General features: G+C 40.5%; 1 protein-coding gene across 2 annotated transcripts in view; it reads right to left on the bottom strand.

The window, feature by feature from the left end:
• Positions 1-476: 476 nt before the first annotated feature.
• LOC114229368 (fibrous sheath-interacting protein 2-like) overlaps positions 477-14,792 on the bottom strand; it is a 33,199-nt gene continuing 18,883 nt past the window's right edge. For both annotated transcript variants that reach the window (XM_054722590.1, XM_054722583.1), the window contains one exon: positions 477-682. In XM_054722590.1, coding sequence (XP_054578565.1) covers positions 524-682 — 159 coding nt within the window. In that variant the 3' untranslated portion in view covers positions 477-523. The remainder of the gene's footprint in view (positions 683-14,792) is intronic.

The raw sequence follows: 14,792 nt of genomic DNA on the forward strand, positions 1-14,792 counted from the left end.
CTGCGGTGACTGGCAGTGGCTACAGCAATGGGGTGATGAGGCTGGTGCCTTCCCCTGACCAGCCCGGTTGCCTCCATCAAAGGGAGGCCAGACTGTGGCTTAGGTACGCTCCCTGTGGTGTGCAGGCCTAAGCCATCAGTAGGACATCCCCTGAGGGCTCCCAGTATGTGAGAGGGGGCAGGTTGGGCTGAGGGACCCCCAGCCCCCAGTGCATGAATTTCTTGCACCGGGCCCCTAGTATTGGTATATAATAGCCATTATCTTACATGCAACTTTTTCAAGTTTCAGTAGCAAACACATTATTTTAAGTATAGGGAAATTGGATAGAACTACAGTATAAGCAAGCTTGTCCATGGAACCACTTGGTAAGATTATTTGATTTCTTTTTTACATATATGTCTACTTTTCACCTTGAACTATAATAGGGAAATGCCTAGAACTGTGCCTAGTACAAAGCAAGTAGAGAAAGAGTAAGCAAAATTTTACAAAAGAATTTTAATGTAAATACATAGAAGAGTGCTTTCTACAGAACCACATCACTTTTAAAGTTCTTGCATTCACACTGTGTTCCATCTTTTCCTTTGTCATCAGATGGATTTTTTCCCATCTCTTTTCTTTTGAAGCCATTTTCTTGCTTTTTTGGTAAACGATAAGCCATTTTTTTCTCTAAAAGGGCTTGTTTCTAAAACATTAAATAAAATATATTGGTTAGCATCAACTTGCTATTTAAAATGCAAAACAAATCCTATATAATAAGAGTGTAGTATGAAAATTGTCTCCTCAACGGGGAGTTCATCCAGGAGTTCGACCAGGGGGCGGGGCCTGCCAGGGGAAGGGAGGTCCTGGAGAGGGAGGCCCTGGGGAGAAGGCTCTAGCTGGCAGCATTGGCAGTGATGGCAGGTGGCTGGGGGAAGGGAGAAAGTACCTGGCCAGCAGCTGCTAGGGACCCTACCAGAGCACGAATTTCGTGCACTGGGCCACTAGTATTTATAATATAACTAGAGGCCCAGTGCATGAAATTCGTGCATGGGAGGGGGGGTCCCCTCAGCCCAGCTTGCACCCTCTCCAATCCAGGAACCCTAGGGGGATATCCTGGGAATCAGACTTAAACCAGCAGTCAGACATCCCTCTCACAATCCGGGACCACTGGTTCCTAACTGCTCACCTGCCTGCTGCCTGATCGCCCCTAACTGCCCCCCTGTGAGCCTGATCACCCCTAACTGCCCTCCCCCCCGCTGACCTGGTTGCCCCTTACTGCCCCCCTGCCAGCTTGGTTGCTCCCAACTGCCCCCCCTGCTGGCCTGGTTGCCCCCAATTCCCCCTCCGCCACCCTGGTCGGCCCTTACTGCCCCCATGCTGGCCTGGTTGCCCCTCACTGCCCCCTGCCAGCCTGGTGGCCCCCAACTGCCCCCTGCCATCCTGGTCGCCCCTAACTGCTCCCCTCTGCCAGCCTGGTTGCCCCTAACTGCCCCCACCGCCAGCCTGGTCAGCCCTTACTGCCCATTGCTGGCCTGGTCGCCCCCAACTGCCACCCCTGCTGGCCTGGTCACCACCAACCGCCCCCCTCTGCCAGCCTGGTCGCCCCTAACTGCCCCCCCTGCCAAACTGGTTGCCCCTTACTGCCCCCCGCCTGCTAGCCTGGTTGCTCCCAACTGCCACCCTGCTGGCCTGGTGCCCCCAACTTCTCCCCACACTGGCCTGGTCACCCCTAACTGCCCCCCCTGCCGGCCTGATCACCCCATACAGCCTACAGTTCAGTCGTTTGGTCATCCCTCACTAACCCCCTGCCGGCCTGGTTGCCCCACACAGCCTGCTGTTCAGTCGTTTGGTCATCCCTCACTAACCCCCCTGCCGGCCTGGTCGCCCCATGCAGCCTGCTGTTTGGTCGTCCGTCTGGTTGTTTCTGTCATGACGGCCCCTGGCTTTTTATATATTAGGATCGTATAAGATAAAAAATGGCACCAGAGTATGTGGCTGCTGCACAGATATAATATGATAATATATTGGAAATGAATGGTCTTTTATGACTTGTAAGGTTATGCTGAGTACAAATCTGGGAGGGGTGTATATTAAGGGTTAAATTTCCATTTGTGGTCAAACATGATGAATATACTAGTATATATTTAACACATTGATGCAATTTACTTCACTACACATAGTCAGAGAACTAGTCCAGTTTCATATATGAAAAGGTTGCTTAATCCATAGCTGTCCTGGGAAGCTGAGGGAATTTCTAAATCATGTTCAATTGGAAGATGTCTGAGTGACTTAACCACAGTCACGCAGGCTGACCATAGGTAAATATGACATAATACATGAAATGTGACTTCCCTTTGTGAATCTCGGGACTAATATTGATCCTGGATGTATCAGAAAGGATAGGATTGCACAGAGCAAGAACCCCAGATCTCCTCTGAGAGTTCCCTAGCGTATTCAACAAGAGAATGGATCAGTACATGCATGTGAAAAACTAAGGTCTCAGAAAGGCCCACCCTAAAGGATTAGAGAGAACAGCGTTCCTCACCCACCTGTCATATCTATCCTCAACAGCCCCTCTGGAAACATGGTATTTACAGAGTGTTGAGTAGAGTATTAAAAAGGGTCTTGCCTCAGTAGTGGGGAATAACTAGTCCCAGACCTCACATGGTTCTAGCTCCATCTAACAAATTTTAAAAAGCAAGATCTATAACAATCAAACTACATCTAAGTAAATTATCTGCATCCAAGTAAAAAGCTAAAAACCTTTATATGAACATAAAAATACTCAGCACTCAAAAAAGTAAAATTCAATATATCTGGCACCAATCAAAGACTATTCAACAGAGGTATGACCCTTAAAATGACTAAATCAATCAAAATTGACCCAGAAATGACACAAATGTTAGAATTAAAGAAAATAACATTAACATGGATAACATAATTTCATTCCACATATTCACAAAGCAAAGAAGAGACATGAAAGATATAAAAATGTCCAAAATACAAATTTTAAATATGTGAGACAGTAATATAATGGATACATTAAAGGCACAGTAGACAATTCCAAAGAAGAGAGTAATTAATTCCTGTTGAGGAACAGAAATCATCCAAAGGAAAAATTAAGAGAAACAAAATGACAAAATGAAGAGTATCAGTGAGATGTGGGACAACACCAAGCAGCCTAATATGCCTGTAGAGAGGAGAGAGGGGAAAAGAAGTATTTGATAATAATATTTATTACATTTGCTTCCATTCTACATATAGTGGAGGTTCTAGTCCATACAATCAGGCAAGAAAAGAAATACAAAGAGAAGAGAATTTGAAGAAAAGAAATAAAACTACCTTTATTTATAGACCATCTGATCATTTGTGTAAATATCAATTTGAAACAGGAATTTTAGGGGACTATAGGCAGGCTTAGGGAATTTTTAGAATTGGGGTCCATGGAAAAAAACACAGGGCTACAGACTGGGAGAAGGTACATTTCCATAACACAAGGAAGCCAGGGGCAGTTACATTTCCATAAGACAAGGAAGCAGCAACAGGTACATCTCCATAACACAAGGGAGAGGCAACAGCTACATCTACATAAGATAAGGGAACTGGGAGTATCCAAGAGGTCTATAGTTACAAAATAAAGAAGAAAGCCCAGAAGGAGTAGGACAGTGAAGGAGGAGGGCCTCAGGGAATATTGACCAATCAAAGGGGATATCAGGATGCAGGAACTGCAGCCTCTATAAACCATGGAAACAGGAAGTCTGTGGGAGTCTTCCCCCTTCCTATGTAGGGGTCTGTACTTGTTCTTTAATAAATTTCCACCTTTGCTCTACCATGTGCTGTCCGTGGATTCATTCTTCAACCCTGGTGGACAAAGAATCCGGGACATCCTGCCCAGGGGAACACTAGGTGTTCCAGTCCAAAAATTCCGTATCAAATTGGCATCTGGGAAAAAATGATTTTTAATAATGCAGAATTCAAGGTGAATATAAAATTGCTTTTTTATATACTAACATCTAATTTGAAAAAAAATACAAATTATAATAGTAAAAATTATGAAATACCGAGGGATGAATATACCAAAAGTATGTGTAAGATTTGGACACTGTAATATCTTTAGAAAGAAAGGGGCTGGAGAAAAAAATGGCAGCTGAATAGGCAGACCTGTCATGCACCTCCTCCCAGGTCCAGACTGGAAATACAACTAAATTAGAGAACATCCACATGGGATTACCAAATGAGGTCCAGCTGAGGAGGAGACTTATATTAAGTAAGGACAGAAAACATGTGGAGACCAGCAGGAAGGGTGAGGTTGAGAGAGGAGCTGACCTAACTCCCAGGGGCAGCAGGGCTGAGAGTGAGGAGGGAGGTCCTGGCTATGGGAGGATCTGTTCTCTCAGAAGATAGAGGCCTGCAACCCAGGAGCACTACAACCAAGACCCACAGCCCAGATAACATGAAAGCAGGGATGCTGGCCGCAGCAGAGTCTGGAGAGGGTAGACTGGAGGCAGAGAGAAAGCCCCAGTTTCAGGGGTTTGGCTGCTGCTGTTGTGTTTGGGTTGTTGTTGTTTTTAAGCCCCAGAGCACAGGAGTTTTCACTTCCAACTATTCACCTGATGCTTTGGTGCAGGGAGGGAGACACAAACTCGAGGTGCCTAAGGAGAGGCTGGAGTGGGAAGCATTGCAGGGAGACTTGGAAAAGCAACAGCCAGGAGTTATTTGGTTGTACATTCCCAAACTGAAACAGCCATTTTTCCTGAGAGGAGCTAGCCACTTCCAGTAGCAATAGGGCAGGAAAAGAAAAAAACCCTCCCTAGGTGATACCGTCTGTCCTATCCTCAGGAGCCCTGCCTGGCACACCCTGCATTTTGAACTTTTCAGAGGAAACCAAAGCAGAAGCCAAGCCTACAGGTTTGAACAGTCCCAGGAGTGCCAGTGACTGGGTTGGGGTAGGGGCCATCTGCCCCACTATCCGGGGAACCAGACTGGTACTTGCCCTGCACAGGAGAGCTGATAAAAACTCCTGCGGAACCCACTGAACTTCATAAAAGGATCTCTGTCCAGCCAAGGGCAAAGTAATATTTTGGGCCTTTCACAGAGAAATAGCTCTGGGACAGGGAGACACACCTACAACATTTCCTGAAAGCTAAACAGCACCTCCCCTATGTAAAGCCCTTTCAGAAACAGACTTTTGAGAGATTAAGATTGACAGCTGGCTGGCAAACAAAAGCAGGCAGAGGCGGAGCCCGGGGAATGAGGGGAAGTTTGTTGACCCACCCCTGGGCCGCATGCTGCTAACAAACAGAGCTAGTTGCACATTGGCCCCTCCTGCCTGCAGCCAAGGCCTGTAGAGACAGACACAAATGGTGGATCGCTTAGAGCTTCAAGCGGGTTAATGAAAACAAAAGAACAATTCCTGAGATTGGTTAGCACTTAAGTACCTCAGAGGAAGCCTGGAATTGGCAGACAGAAAAGAAGAGCAGGACCCAAAGGGAGCTCCCATGGATCACTAAACTGCTGATATGAATTGCACTTCACTTTTTTTCTCTTTATTTCCCTTTTTTATTTTCTTCTCTCTTTAAATTATTTTTCTTTCCTTTTTTTTTTCCTTTTTTATTTGTTTTTAATCTATCTGCTTTATTGATTTGTTATTATTCTAGGATCTGTTGTTTCATTCATATATCTAATTTTCCTCTTCCCTTTGCCTACTAAATTTTTTTCTTTTTATTACAACTCAAATTTTTTTCTTTCTCTTTTGTTTTTCTCCTGCTTTCTCATTTTTTTTTCCTTTTCTTATTTTAGATCTATTTGTTTTCTCCTCTGTTCTCCTTTTCAAAATTTTTTTCTTCCTTTCTTTCCATCTTTGCTTTTCATCACCTTTATTTTAAACCGTTTTCCTTCCACTATTCACCTAATTCCTTAGTCTTGTTTTCTTTATTTCAGCTCTGCATCTATATATCCCTCACACACACACACACACACACACACACACACACACACACACTTTTTGTTGGTTTTTCTTTGTGATTTTTGTTTGTTTGTTTTGTTTTGTTTTCTCCTCATATTTTTTCTTTCTTCCTTTCTGTCAATCTTGCTCTTTTTTTCTCTTTGCTAATTATCTCTTCTCTGGTAATTGCTTTTGTTGGTGCTGTTGTGGTTTTGTGTATGTTTTTCATTTTCTTTCTTTTTTTTCGTGTTTTCTTGTGTTGTATTTTGTTCTGTTTGGTCAGCACCTCCAAAACAGCTTGCACAATGTGGTCAGAGGTGAGCCACATAGTCAGCCAAACTGAGAGGAGAGACCATCTACAAACGGGACAATAACCCAACTACAACAGGAGAACCCAAGTAATTCAAGTAAGGTGCTTTCCTAGAGCAGCCAGCTCAGGAAATCTAAGAGACTGCATCACTGGGTCCCACAAAACACCTTCTACACAAGATCAACCCACAAAGTCTGGGAGGCATAGCAATTTGATCTAATACATAGAAACAAAAACAAAGGGACAACAAAATGGGGAGAAAAAAATAACCCCCAAATTAAAGAAAAGGAGGAATAGCAGAAAGGGAACTAAATGAAATAGAGGCAAGCAATTTGTCAAATAAAGAACTCAGACTAATAATAATAAGGGTACTCAGACAATTCAGTGAAAACTACAAGCAACTTAGTGAGAACTATAAGGAACTTAATGGAAATTATAAGGGACGTAATGAGAGCTACTCAACTTGAAAAAAGAGGTTGGAATCAATTGGAAATGAGGAACAAAATAAATGAAAGAACACCCTGAAAGGCTTCAACAGTAGACTAGAAGAAGCTGAAGACAGAATCAGCAAGTTAAAAGACAAGGTAAAAAAAACACACACACCCATTCAGAGCAGCAAATGGGGAAAAAAAATTTAAAAGCAGGAGGAGAGTCTAAGGGAGTTTTGGGACATGAAATGTAACACCATTTCCATTACAGGGGTGTAAGAAGGAGCTGGATCTAAGACAGAAACAGAGAACCTATATGAAGAAATAATGGCAGAAAGATTCCCTAACCTGGTAAAAAAAAAAGTCACTCAAATTCCAGAAACACAGAGAATCCCAATAAAGATGAACCCCAGACAACCCACACCTAGGCACATTATAATTAAAATGGCAAATATTAAAGACAAAGAAAGCATCTTAAAGGCTGCAATGGTGAAAAATAAAGTTACCTATAAGGGAACTCCAATTCGACTGTCAGCTGATTTCTCAATAGTAACACTTCAGGCCAGAAGGGAATGGCATGAAGTATACAAAGTAATGAAAACCAAGGAATTGAACCCAAGACTACTCTATCCAGCAAGGCTATCTTTCAAAATCAAAAGTGGAATAAAGAGCTTTGCAGACCAAAAAAAAAAAAAGACTAAAAGAGTTTATTACCACCAAACAAGCACTGCAAAAAATACTATGGGACTATTGTAAGAAGAAGAAATAGAAAGAGAAAAACACAGGCATAAAGATTAAGAATGGCAATAAATAAGTATCTAACCTTAAATGTAAATGGATTAAATGTACCAATCAAAAGATATAGGGTAGCTGAATGGAAGAGAAAACATGACCCTTATACATGCTGTCTATAAGACACCCCCCTCATAACAAAGGATTCATACAGAATGATAGTGAAGGGATGAAAGAAAAATTTCGAGGCAATTGGACATGAAAATAAAAAGCTAGGGTAGCAATATTCATATCTGAAAAAAAAAACAGACTTCAAAGAGAAGGCCATAACAAGAGATAATGAAGGCCACTTTATAATATTAAAGGGATTGATACAACAAGAGGATATAACTATGGTAAACACATATGCACCCAATACAGGAGCAGTCAGATATATAAAAAACACTTCTGGAGGACTTTAACCCTTTGCACTCGCTTGCTTTTTTCTCGGTTCCTTTATTCTAATGCTAACCGTGTCGAGTCACACTCGACATCCAAGTGCAAAAGGTTAAGGGAGAAATTGACAATAATACAATCGTAGTAGGGGATGTTAACATACTACTGAAATCACTGAATAGATCTTCTAGACAAAAACATATCAATAAAGAAACAGTGGTCACAAATGACACACTAGATCAAATAGAAATAACATATTTTCATAACATTTCACTCCAAAGCTACAGAATATACATTCTGGTCAAGTGCACAGGGCACATTTTAAAAGATAGACCACGTGTTAGGACATAAAATAAATCTCTAAAAGTTCAAGAAGACTAAAATCATATCAAGCATCTTCTAAATGGTAATAAATTAGAAATCAACTACAATAAAAACATTCAAACATATGGAGGCTAAATATTATGTTATTAAACAATAAACAAGTTACCAATTAAATCAAGGAAGAAATAAAAAAACATCCTAGAAACAAGTGAAAATGAACCACAAAACCCAAAATCTATGGGACATAGTGAAAGCAGTCCTGATAAGGACATTCATAGCACTATAGGCCTACCTCAGAAAAACAAGATAAAGTAATAAGTTATCTAACCCTACAACTTAAAGAATTAGAGAGAGAACAACAAGAAAATCCCAGGATAAGTAGAAGGAAATAATAAAGATTACAACAGAAATAAATGACATACAGACTACAAAACAATACAAAAGATCAATGAAAACAAGACCTAGTTCTTTTGAAAGGATAAGCCAAATTGATGAAGCATTAGTCAGACTCATTAAAAAAACAAAGAGGGAGGGTCCAAATAAATAAAATCAGAAATGAAGGTTGTGAAGTAACAACTGACCCCATAGAAATACAAAAAATTGTAAATAAATAAATAAAATACTAATAACAACTATATTCCAATGAACTGGACAACCTGGATGAAATATACACATTCCTAGAAAAATAGAATCTTCCAAAACTCAATCAGGAAGAATCAGAAAACCTGAATAGGCCAATAACAACTGATTAAACAGAAAGAGTGATTACAAAATGACCAGCAAACAAAAGCCCAGGGACAGACTGCTTCACAGGGGGGTTTTACCAAACATTCAAAGAAGAACTAACACCTATACTCCTCAAACTATTTCAAAAAATCCAAGAGTAAAGAACACTTTCAAATTCTTTTTATGAGGCCAGCATTATCTTAATTCCAAAACCATATAAAGACACGACAAACAAAGAGAATTTCCAGCCAATATCCCTGATGAACATAGATGCTAAAATCCTCAACAAATATTAGTAAATCGGATCCAGCAATATATTAAAAAGATCATACACCATGACCAAGTGAAGTTTATTACAGGGATGCAAATCTGGTATGATTATTTGCAAATCAATAAATGTGATACATCACATAAGCAAATAAAATAATCACATAATAATACCAATATATGCAGAAAAAGCATTCGACAAAAATCCAAAACCCTAAGAACTCTCAGCAAAGTGAAAATAGAGGTAGCATATCTCAACATAATAAAGGCCATAGATGACAAATGTACAGCAAACATCATACTCAATGGGCAAAAACTAAAACAATTTTCCCTAAGAACAGGAACAAGACAGGGATGTCCACTTTCAACACTCTCGTTTAACATAATACTGGAAGTCCTAGCCACAGAGATCAGACAAGAAGAAGAAATAGCTGAAACCGGTTTGGCTCAGTGGATGGAGCGTCGGCCTGCGGACTCAAGGGTCCTGGGTTCGATTCCGGTCGAGGGCATTTACCTTGGTTGCGGGCGCATCCCCAGTGGGGGGTGTGCAGGAGGCAGCTGATCGATGTTTCTCACTCATCGATGTTTCTAACTCTCTATCCCTCTCTCTTCCTCTCTATAAAAAATCAATAAAATATATATTAAAAAAAAGAAGAAGAAGAAGAAATAAAAGGCATCCAAATTGGGAAAGAGGACATAAAACTCTCATTATTCACAGATGACATGCTATTGTACATAGAAAAACCTAGACTTCACCAAAGAACTACTAGATTTAATAAATTAATTTGGCAGTGTAGCAGGGTACAAAAGCAACACCCAAAAATCAATGGCTTTTTATACATCAACTAGAGGCCTAGTGCACGAAATTCATGCATGGGGCGTGGGGGGTCCCTCAGCCAAGCCTACACCCTCTCCAATCTGAGACCCCTTGAGGGGGACTATGTCAAAATAAAAAGTTTCTGCACAGAAAAAGAAACCACCATCAAACTGAAAAGGGAACCTACTGAACAAGAGAACATATTTTCCAATGATACATCTGATAAGGGGTTAATATCCAAAATATATACAGTACTCATACAACTCCAACAAAAAGAAGATGAACAATCCAATTAAAACATGTGCAGGATTTTAAATGGCAGCAGAGTAAGAGGATGCTGCATGGACACACTCCCAGGAACAAACTGGAATTACAACTAAAATACAGAAAAACTTACTGAATAATCAACGGAAGACTCGCTGGAGAGAACCCTGATACCCAAGGACCAAAAGTGGAGACCACATATAGACTGGTAGGAAGGGCAGAGGTGCAAAAGGGCTGGTCAGGGACCCACAGACAGCAACTGAAGTTCTGGAGAGATATCTCAGCTGTGTGGGGGGGAGGGGCAATGAGAACTCTGGGATCTAATCCCCAAGCTGGGCCCCCCAGAAGAAAGCACCAGAACTGAGAAGGGTACCCCATAATATCTGGCTGTTAAAAGCAGCAGGGTTGCTGCCTGCCAGGGAGAGACAGCTGGAAATTCAGGCACCCTCTTAAAGGGCCAATGCAACAAATTCCCTGTAGAGCCACCCACCTTGTGCCCCAGCAGAGGGAGGGCAGAGTGGACTGGAACTGTGGGAGCAGAAACCAGGATTGGGGGTTCAGGGTTTAGAGCTCAGAAGGCAGACAACCCCGGTTTCCTGGGCTGAGTCATTCCCTCACACAGCAGAGGACATCTTCCCCACACAGACATTTACCTTGCCTGGGGGGAAGACAGTTAATCCAACCTATTGGAAAACACCTTGCCCTGAGATGCAGTGTTCCTAAGGCCACTTAAGAGACTAAAAATAATAATTAGCCTCCAGGGAGAAGCAACTGCCCCACCTTGTTAAAAAAAAAAAAAAACTCTTTTCTCATCTGTGGACAATCACCTGAGGGTAATTCAATTTGGTATCCTATCAGTCTGTAGGCAGAAGCAGTCTCTGGAGACTTTGAGTCTTTACCTGATCTAATTAGTCAGAAACAGCATTTGACACTGTCCTACACTAGAGATTGAGAGGCATAGCAGATCTACCTAATGCATAAATCACAAACCCAAACTGGTAGCCAAAATGAAGAAACAAAGAAACAACCCCCAAATATAAGAACAAGAGAATTCTCCAGAAGAAGAAATAAATGAAATGGCGATAGGAAATTTATCGGAAACATAGTTCAGAATAATGATGGTAAAGATGTTCAACAACCTGAGAAAATATACAGTAACTATGAAAACAAATTAAAAAATTGCATAGCACAAATGAAAAACACATTGGTAGGAATACACAGCAGATTAGGGGAAAATGAGGATAGAATAAGTTAATTAGAAGGCAAGGTTGAAAAAAATCTCTCAATCAGAGAACCAAAAAGAAAAAACAATTAAAAAAAACAGGAGGACAACTTAAGGGAGCTGTGGGACAACGTGAAATGTAACAATATTAGAATAGCAGGTGTGCCGGAAGAGGCAGAGAGGGAGGAAGGGATAGAGAACATGTTTGAAGAAATAATGGCAAAAAAACTTGCTTAACCTGGTAAAGGAAAAACTCACACAATTACAGGAGACACAGAGAACCCCAAGCAAGAAGAACCTAAACAGGACCAAACCCAGACACATCATAATTAAAGTGGCAAAAATTAAAGACAATGAGAGAATCTTAAAGGCAGCAAAAGGAAAGCAAACTGTTACCTACAAAGAAGCTCCCATAAAGCTAACACCTGATTTCTCATCAGAAATTCTACAGGACAGAAGGGATTGGCATGAAGTACTCAAGATAATGGAAAGCAAGGATCTGAAACCAAGGTTACTATATCCAGCAAGGCTATCATTCAAAATAGACGGTCAAATAAAGATCTTCCCAAACACAAAAAGGGCCCTGGAGCCCTCCTGTGGTCCCTCCCCGCCAGCCAAACTCCAATGGTCCCTTCCTGGCTGGCCATCCCGAACGGCTCTGATTGGGACTGGGCGAGATGGCCCTGATAGGCCCCAATTGGGACTGGTTATGCCCTGGAGCCCTCCCACGGTCCTTCCCCAGCCGGGGTGGGGTTCCAGATTGTGAGAGGGCACAGACCAGGGAGAGGGACCCTACTGGTGCACAAATCCATGCACCAGGCCTCTGGTCAATAATAACCCTAAATATAAATGGAGTAAATGCTCCAATCAAAAGACAGGGGTAGCTGAATGGATACAAAAATATGCCCCAATTATATGCTGTCTAGAAGAGACCCACATCAGAATTAATGGATGGGAGTAAAGAGATGAAAAAAATTTTTTTCCATTAAAATGGCAAAGAAAAAAAAGAGTTGAAGTAGCAATACTCATATCAAACAAAATAGACTTCAAAATGAAGGCCATCACAAGAGACCACAAAGGGCACTATATAATACTAAAGGGATCAATCTAATAAGAGGATATAACCCTGGTAAACATATATGCACCCAATACAGGAGCACCTAATATATTTTTTTAGAAAAACTTGTAGAGGACTTTAAGGGAGAGACTTAACAACAATATAGTCTTAGTAAGAGACTTTAATACCCCACTGACTTCACTAGATAGATCTTCCAGGCAAAAACTTAAAATGGAAACAGTGACTCTAAAGGACACACAGGATCAGATGAACTTAGTTGACATTTAAAGAACATTTCACTCCAAAGCAACAGAATATACATTCTTCTCAAGTGCACATGGATTATTCACAAAGATATACCACATGTTAGGACACAATATAAGTCTCTACAAGTTCAAGAAGATTGAAATCATATCAAGCATCTTCTCAAATCACAGTGGAATGAAATTAGAAGTCAACTACAGTAAAAACAATCACAAATAAGTGAATTTGGCAATGTAGCAGGGTACAAAATTCGATGGCCTTTTTATACACCAATAATGAATTATTAGAAAGAAAAACTAAACAAACAATCCCATTTACCATTGCAACAAAAAAATGAAGATACTTAGGAATAAACTTAACCAAGGAGGCAAAAGACCTGTACTCTGAAAACTATAGGATGTTGAAAAAAAGAGATAGAAGAAGATATAAACAAGTGGAAGAATATGCTGTGTTCATAGATTGGTAGAATCAATATCATTAAAATGTTCATACTAACCTAGGCAACCTACATATTTAGTGCAATCCCTATTAAAATACCAATAGCATATTTCACAGATCCAGTCAACAAATACTCCAAAAATTTATATGGAATCAGAAAAGACCCTGCATAACTGCAGCAATTTTGAGAAAGAAAAACAAAGTCGGAGGAATCACAATACCAGATTTCAAGTTATACTACAAAGCCACCATAATCAAAACTGCCTGGTACTGGCACAAGAACAGGCATATATAGATCAATGGAACACAACAGAGAACCCAGAAATTGACCCAGGCCATTATGTTCAATTAATATTTGACAAAGGAGACAAGAGCATACAATGGAGTCAAGAGAGTCTCTTCAATAAGTTGTGTTGGGAAATTGGACAGATACATGCAAAAAAATGAAACTAGACTACCAACTTTCACCATACAAAAGAATAAACTCAAAATTAATAAAAGACTTAAGTATAAGTAATGAAACCATAAATATCCTAGGAGAAACCAAAGGCAGTAAACATCTCTTGTAGCAATATGTTTACGGATACATCTACTAGAGCAAAAGAAACTAAGGAAAAATAAACAAATGGGCCTACATCAAAATAAAAAGCTTCTGTACTACAAAAAAAATCAATAAAACTAAAAGGGACCCCACAGTATGGGAGAACATATTTAGCAATGATACATCTGATAAAGGGTTAATATACAAAATATATAAGGAACTCATACAATTTAACAAAAGGAAGACAAACAATCCAATTAGAAAATGGGCAAAAGACCTAAATAGACCCTTTTCCAAAGTAGACATGCAGATGGCCAAGAGACATATGAAAAAATGCTCAAAGTCACTAATCATCAGAGAGGTGCATATTAAAATGACAATGAGGTATCACCTCACACCTGTCAGAATGGCTACAATCAACAAATGACAAGTACTGGCAAGGATGTAGAGAAAAAGGAACCCTAGTATACTGCAGGTGGGATACAGCCATTATGGAAAACAGTATGGAGTTTCCTCAAAAAATTAAATATGGAACTGCCATTTGACCCAGTGATCTAACTTCTAGGAATATATCCTAAGAAAACCAAAACACCAATCTAAAAGAATGTGTGCACCCCTATGTTCATAGCAACACAATTTACAATAGCTAAGATCTGGAAACAACACAAGTGCCTGTCAGATGAGTGGATAAAAAAAAAACTCTGGTGCATTTATACCATGGAATACTGTACAGCAGTAAAAAAGAAGAATCTCTTACTCTGAGATAGCATGGAGGGACCTGGAGAGTATTATGCTAAGTGAAATAAGTCAGTCAGAGAAAGACAAGCATCACATGATCTCACTCATATATGAAATCTAAGTAACAAAAATAAACTGATGAACAGTGTAACCAGAGACATGAAAGCATGGAACAGAGTGAGGAATCTCATAGGGAAGGCAGGGGAGGGTGGGTGGGTGGGAAGTAATCAACCAAGAACCTTGTACGCATATATGCAAGGCCCATGGACACAGACAATGGGGCAGTGAAAGTCTGGGGCAGGCGGT

This window comes from Eptesicus fuscus, chromosome 2 (assembly GCF_027574615.1).
Source record: "Eptesicus fuscus isolate TK198812 chromosome 2, DD_ASM_mEF_20220401, whole genome shotgun sequence".
Lineage (NCBI taxonomy): Eukaryota > Metazoa > Chordata > Mammalia > Chiroptera > Vespertilionidae > Eptesicus > Eptesicus fuscus.